The sequence below is a fragment of the Phaethon lepturus genome, unplaced genomic scaffold (genome assembly GCF_000687285.1).
Source record: "Phaethon lepturus isolate BGI_N335 unplaced genomic scaffold, ASM68728v1 scaffold17788, whole genome shotgun sequence".
Lineage (NCBI taxonomy): Eukaryota > Metazoa > Chordata > Aves > Phaethontiformes > Phaethontidae > Phaethon > Phaethon lepturus.
The window spans coordinates 27,689-35,085 of record NW_010558464.1 but is presented as its reverse complement, the minus strand read 5'-3'; the positions used below and the strand labels follow the sequence as shown (position 1 = coordinate 35,085).

Genomic DNA, 7,397 nt, shown 5'->3' with positions numbered 1-7,397 from the left:
ACTGTAGATACAGAAAAAAGTGGTTCAAGGTCTAAAATCTGACTACACTCCATCCTAATATAAATATTTTGTCTACTTATAATATAAAAGTTGAAAGTGATTTGCTGTCTGAACAGTCATAGAGTCTCTACTGTTTGCACAATAAGTGAGGAATACCCAGCAAAAATCCAAGCCAGCACACAAAGTGGTACCAACTGGGTCTGGAAAGCTAACTGAATTCTTTCAGTAACATTAAATTCTTTCTTTCTCAAAGACCTGGTAACTATTTTCTATCCAGAAGGCAGCAGTTCTAAAAATCATAGTGGCTAAACCCTACAAATAAATTAGGCAAATTACACTAAAATTTTTAAACCCAGATTCAGCTCAGTGGGAGCATTGGAGCTCAAAAGAAAAAAAAAACAGTTTCATTTTGTTAGCCACTTTACAGGACTTTATTGCAAAGAGAAGAAAAATATTCAACAGCTACTACTTTGGACATTTCATATACCTACTTACAAATGGATTACAAATACAATTCAGGGTAGCACTTCATTTATTTTATTGGTTTTTTTTAAACACATGTCTCTGGGTTTTCCAGATACATCAGTTTTAAAAAGTTGCATCCTTTATCAGCGTATCTGAATTCATTATCCAGTTGCTCATTTTTTTTTTTTAAATCGAGAGTTAAAATTTTAGCCAAAAATTCCAGTACTGTGTACATAGTGGAATACCAAGTTAAATTTTAGATTGAGCTCATTTCACTATTTTAAAATAGCAAAAGTGAACCATCACAGATACAAATGGATAGGCAGGCTCGTCAGAATGAAGCAGAATGTTTTCAATCCACCAGACTGTACTGTGTGTAGAAAAGGACAGATGGGAAAATCCATTGCCAAAGTCTTTTTTGTAAACTTAGGTTTACTCTTATTACTGTACAATATTTAACGCTAAATTACCCAATAAACGGGCATTTAATCAGGTAACAGTTAAACAGCCTTGTTCATATTGAACTTTTTAGTTCTGTGGTGTAGCGATCGCAGTGCCTTATGGCAGTTGTCGTAAGCACACTTCAGTATTCTTACACTGTACAAATACATTTAGTTCCAATGCTCTATGTAGCATTCCAAAAGAAAACTGTAATGTAGAGTGCCATTTTAATTCAGTGGGACACATAGTGTTATGTGAAGTGATAGAAATGAAAGTGTACTTAAACATTGTTGCACATTCCCTAAGATAGTAAGATGTACACAAATTAAGCTAGAAAATTTGAACTAAGATTTTCTCAATGTACATTCGGCTTGGCACAGTGCAGACTAAATTTAAGACATGAAAGACAAACTGTGTAATGAGCAGAGCTACACTTTAAGTAACATGTCAATTTTCAAGACGCCAAAATTGCACTCTAGGCTTTTTTTGGAAATCAGTTAGCAGAATTTGTAGAAGGGGGAAGAGCTGTACAGGCCAGGTATAATTTATACATTTTCAAAAAATAATCCTACAGTCCCCAAAGGGAGAGATTATTGTCATGGAATGACTCCCTCTACATGATATCCAATCATCCTCACGCTGCATTTACTTTTCAGCAACTGTAAATGAGAAAAATAACAGTTAAGTGCTTGTACCTCATAAGCCAAAAATTTCAAGTTATTTACATTTATAGTAGACCATATTCACTATTTACATAGCCTTTAAAAGCCCAATTCTTAGACCACTGAGGTAAATGCTAATAAAACATATGCTTTAGAATAAGAAATTACACAACGCAAAGCATTTAAGCAATGCTGTCTGTTACCAACAAATTTACAGTATGATAAACTGACTGGGTATCCAATCTTGATTGCCTTAAATGGAGTAAACATTACAAACACAAACCAAGTATAATCCAGCTCTATTTCCCATGACTGTTGCTACTTTTCCAGGCCAGTGAGAACTATCTGGATACCACTTACCAGCTGTTGTGAAGTTCTGACTTTGCTATTTTGGGAAGATGAAATAGGAATGAAGAGATCATTTGGCATTAATCATCCTAAAAAAGTTTGATTTGCATCAGGAAATAACAATTTACCTTCTCTGTATTTCTTTAATGTTTCCAGAATATTTTGTTAAATGGTGGTCTCTAAATGTAAAACAGTGTATCATGTTTCTACTGTACCAAAATTCTTCCCTAACCAGAAGTTCAGATGCCTAGTATCTCAAAAAAGTATAACAGACATTACTACAGAGAAAAGCAATACTGGCTACCTGTGTATTCACAAGCTCAGAACAAATTTATATTTAACAGTAAAATAAAGTTCAAGGAAGTTTTGTTCCTTTACTTCCATAAGGGACAGGTTCTTCCAAAAATAAGGTAAGAAAGTTCGAATAAATTACAACTACTCTCCTGCCTTTAAGTACTAAACTCTGTTTGGTTCTACAACGGTAGTTAACATGCTGGCATTAGAAGAATGATATGAAAGCTTTACAACTGCTTAAGGGATTCTGTACGCATGCTACATGGGAAGTTTTTCGGTTTGTTTGTTAAAAAGGGGTTCTAGCCAATACTCCTTCATGATTTATCTACAAATAGTCCCAAAGTCAAAGTGTTAAGTCTCTTATTTAAATTCCCCAAGACCAACAGTGAAAGTTCTCCAAAGCAAGATGCAAGCTCAAAATTTAGTTATTTATTGCTGATTATATTAACTATTACAAGTACTCTTAAAGAAGTATGAGACTAAAAATAGGCTCTCTTCAGTTAGAATTCTAGGCAGCATCAGAGCATGTGCAAACTCATGCTAAAGTAGGCATCTAAAATAAACTGGGTCAATCATACTTGAAATGTCTCTACATTGGACAGCCGAGATTGCCTTTGTAGTCCAAGTAGCTATCTAGCTGAAGATCAATTTTACCGTATCAACATAATCATGAGTTACCAGCTCCTTAGTCATTCAAGGTTAAAGTATGTATCTTAAAGTATGTATCCAGCCTCTTATTTACTAAGAGACATTGCTGAACATAACCAGGTACCCTAACTAGTACCACAGTCTGATTTTCTCTAAATTAGAGAGAAAGCTTTGAAAAGTCAGTCAGCTAATAAAAAGAAACAAATGGAAACAAGATGAACGTAAGCTGCTCTGGAGCCCTTGAAAGAAGCACTCGGGATTCAAGTACCACACAATGATTTCCAGAGTTGCAAACTGAATATGCAGATAACTTTAACTAAGGGAATGCCTAGGAGACATTTATATGAACGCTCAAAAATGAAGATGAGAGAATGCAGCAAAGCATTACTGTTAGGTGACCAACTATAATGCAGACGTTAATTAATGAGACGTGATTCTGTGAGCAACTTAAGCATATTAAGTACCAGACTATGTATAATTACTTAGGAGATTAGAGACTTTTTCAAATAAGTGTGCATATTAATTCCAATTACTGTAACTGTATTTTAACTAGGCTGACATTTTAAATTTACTAGATGAAGACATTTTCTGTTAAATACTTCCAAATTACTTACACATGAAGCAGTGTTCAATTGTAGTAAGAACAGCAAATAAACAGTGTAGAAGAATAGGGTAATTTTTTATTTCATTGCTGAATGTGTTCTGAAGAAAACCGTATTTAAAGAGATACCAGCAAGCCAGAAGAACTTAAACTGTCCACTCCTTTCCCAAACAGTAGCTATTGCCTGTGACTGGTAACTATCTCCAATTGACTGATTTCAGATTTTGTTCTACTCCAGCAGACCAACACCAGAAAGACCATTTTACAACAGACACCAGTTTTATAACAAAAGCAGCAGCAGCTTTAGTCAGATATACATGTGCCATGGTTCAACCCCAGCCTGAAACTAGGACAACATGTATACTGTTCCTCTAACTATAAAATTCTGTAAAAAAAATAAGTTACTTGACTACTTAAGGGATTTTATGCCACAGAATGAACTTTAATAAAACTAATACAAAGTGGTTTATTCACCTGTTTAAAAATTCCTACAAGAAAAACTTACACTTTGTCTTGCCGTCCTCCACCTCCACGCACTGCAACTGGCTGGCTGTTTTGAGTGAACGCACCTCCGCCACGAATTGCACTTGGATGAGTTGGAGAAGCTGCTGGATGCTGGCCAGGACGGATAGGCTTAGCTGCATGAAAAGAAACATGACTTACAAATATATACATCACAACTCTACCTTTGATTATTCAAATTTACTAATGCTTTCTTTTACATTATTCCAAATGTAATAATTGAAATTAAATGCACTTTGAGTAAGAAAACAAGTTTAGGAGATGGTATTCTGTGAACCTAACAGATTAGTATCAACTATAACAAGCCCTGAAAAATAGACAAGGTTTTGCTTTTATTGCCCCTACTAGAGTCAAAGCTCACAAAGCTTTTGATAATCATTATCTCTATATGTATTATCTGCCCCACCTAACATATGTCCCTGCAAGAGTCGTATTTCTTGGCAATAAGAACTCAAATAATACACATTGCTAGACAAAGTTTCATGAAGGTTACGTTCCTGTAAGGAATCATTACACCCTGTTTTCCCACATCTACTTGATAGATAAGCTGTTAGTCACTCTGCTCCGCAAGCGGTTCTGCGTACTGATTACTCCACAGGTAACACTGCTTCATCAACTTATTACTACCACATAAAATAAAACTTGCTCTACTACTGAATTCAAAAACAGTAGTTTTGACAGGTAATTTACAAGCTGCATACACTTTGATAAACAAACTGTATTTTCAATCAGTTTTGCACTAGCTCTTAACAGGACATGCACAACAGTATTACAGAACTTTGTATAGTTATATTAAACAGAAGCATTTAAAGTTTCAGCAGGTAATAGTGGATATAAAGTATCTACAGGTAGTAACTGCATCAGAGAACACTTCTCAATTTCTCCCTTAGAGGAAGCTAATCTCCAGTAAGACATGCTTAATTCAACTAGACATTTAAGTACGCGAGGCTCTATACTTGTGGTAAGCTCACTAGAGAATTGTTTGTCTTCTTGGAGATCACTTGAGAGAAAGACAAGACAGGAAAGCACCTGTCTTCAAGCTGCCAGCTGAAGTGACCAATAAAAAAAATTGTAATTTTATTCTGCAACAGCTCTTTGCAGACCTACAGAATATGAGTGAAGTTTAATCACAATGCGCATTTTGGTTGCATTAGCATTTAAGTGAAGTGTATTGATTACTGAAGTCTTGACACAGGACAACAAAGAGGTTGGAACACATAAGTTACTTCTACAACAATATTGTAATGTGCACAGTTAAGTCCTCCACAGGTCACAGGTGACCTTCTTGGCCCTCAGCACTTTTCAGCATAATGGCAGGTGAAGGACCAAGCATATATAACTGCCTTCCCACCACACAGTAAGAAACACTACTAGCTACTACAGATGCCTGTTTTCTCCATTCTTTTCCCCTAGGGAGAGCTATGGAGTATGTTTTGGAACAAAGAACCAAAAACTAATTAGGGATTTTAGGATTTTAGTTGTGGATTTCTCTCTGCCCCTCGCCTCCACAGGATCAAGAGACAGCAAGACAATTTTGTTGTTGTTTAAGGTGATGGCTTAATCTCTCTCCTTGCTTTGGAATATCTACTTAGCCTTAGACTTTGGAATGGAATTGGAATGATGTTGCAGACTTAAGACTCGCAGTCAGCGTATTGCTTTGTTCTAGGAAATAGAACACACATTCAGGCTAGAATTCTAGGTTGGTAAGCCTTTCCCAGGATGTACAAAAATCCAGCTACCAGGAAAAGACCCATTTAAAATAAATTTTAAAAAACAACCAACCATACACCACCACCCACACACACCTACAGTCTATTAACCGAAATACAACTCATGGCAGAAAATACACCATGTTCACGCATGCAGCTCCAGCTAGAGTTGAAAGATGCGCACATGCACAAAGATAAAAAAAAAAAAATCAGGAGACAGGTGAAGCTTTAGGGAGCAAGGGATTCTTTACTAACCAATTTGCGCAGAATGTCCTCTTCTGGCCATATTCTTGGATCTTACAGCTTCCTTTATACGATCTACTTCTTGCTGATACCGTTTGCGATCACGAGAAGCATTCTCTTTGGCTTCCTTCAGTGCAGACTCCAAAGCTTTAACTCTTTCAGCTGTAGCTCTAAGTCGCTTCTCCAGTTTAGGAAGTTCACAGCGAAGATCTGCATTATCACGTACCAGCTACAAAAACGGAATAGATTATTTTCTTGCTATCTCTCTTTACAGGGAGAGCCAGCTAAACACCCTCCCACCCCTAAACAGGCAAAGCAGTCAGTTTACTTACATTTTCTTTGCTTAATCTTTTAGTAAATCTGATAGTTCATCAGGAAGGCTGTCATTTGAAAATCAGTTACTGTGGAAGAACATGCTATCCAACATAGGCCCTTAAAGTCTATGTTCTACTTCAGAGACAGGCAAGCATCCCCTAGACTAATATACTATCTCTAAACACTAGCTTGGATCTTCTGCAGTTTAAACACAGCTATTTGGTTACGCACCCACATGCACTTAAAATAGCTATTAATTTACTTTACAGGAAAACTTTAGTCTACTGTGTTATATCAAGAGACACACTCAAGATGTGGAAGTATTCAATTATGAAACAGTTACTTTATGACCAATATGCATTCAGTTACTTCTATAATAATGCATCTTAAGTAGCTTGTTTTTAATTAAAACTTGAAATTAAGCCTCATTGTACCTGCTTGTGAACCTTTGTAAGCTGTTCAAGATTATTCTCAAGGAAGGAAATCTTCTGTTTCTGTGCAGCACTGCCTCCTGTATCATCCGAGTCAATCTCAGCACTCTGCAGTAACAAAGGCAAGGGGAGGGAGAGAGGAGGCCGAGTACAAATCTGAACTTGCATATTAAGATCAAGACAGAAAAATTACACCGCATAAAGATCAATTCCTAATTTAGTTCTAAACTGAAATTTTCGTAGCATTCTCAGAAACACCAGTTTTCGCTACAGCACCACATTACCTTTTTAACTCTAGTAGCCAGATCTTGAACAAACAGCTTTCGAAGATTGTGAAGAGTCTGAAGTTCTTTTGCCTACAGTTAAGGACAAGAAATGAAAAAAAAAATTAAAAAATAACTCTGTGGGTAAGGAAAAAAGAAAGTATTGAGATTTGCTTTGGAATATCTCCTGACTATCTTACCACAGTCTCTTCCAAACCCTTTAAATCTTGCCTTGCTTGTTCCCGTCTGTCCTGCATAACCCTAAAAGAGAATAAATTAATCCTGAAACATCTGAGCAAAATTGGAAATTTTACTGTTTTAGGAGACTAGGGTGATAAACACTATATGGTACAAATGAAAAATGGCTTTCAGTCCTCAACTAAGGATGTAACCAACACTGCACTTAGAAATCCATATGGGGTGAGGTGGGAGTGAGGGAGTTGCAGGAGGGAAAG

At 36.4% G+C, this 7,397-nt stretch overlaps 1 protein-coding gene across 1 annotated transcript in view; it reads right to left on the bottom strand.

Moving 5' to 3' along the window:
• Positions 1 to 407: 407 nt before the first annotated feature.
• Positions 408 to 7,397, bottom strand: part of KIF5B (kinesin family member 5B) — a gene marked incomplete at its 5' end in the record, with an annotated part of 26,337 nt that continues 19,347 nt past the window's right edge. The window contains 6 exons of the mRNA XM_010293075.1: positions 408 to 1,565; positions 3,965 to 4,097; positions 5,946 to 6,162; positions 6,683 to 6,787; positions 6,964 to 7,035; positions 7,143 to 7,203. Coding sequence (XP_010291377.1) covers positions 1,559 to 1,565; positions 3,965 to 4,097; positions 5,946 to 6,162; positions 6,683 to 6,787; positions 6,964 to 7,035; positions 7,143 to 7,203 — 595 coding nt within the window. The remainder of the gene's footprint in view (positions 1,566 to 3,964; positions 4,098 to 5,945; positions 6,163 to 6,682; positions 6,788 to 6,963; positions 7,036 to 7,142; positions 7,204 to 7,397) is intronic.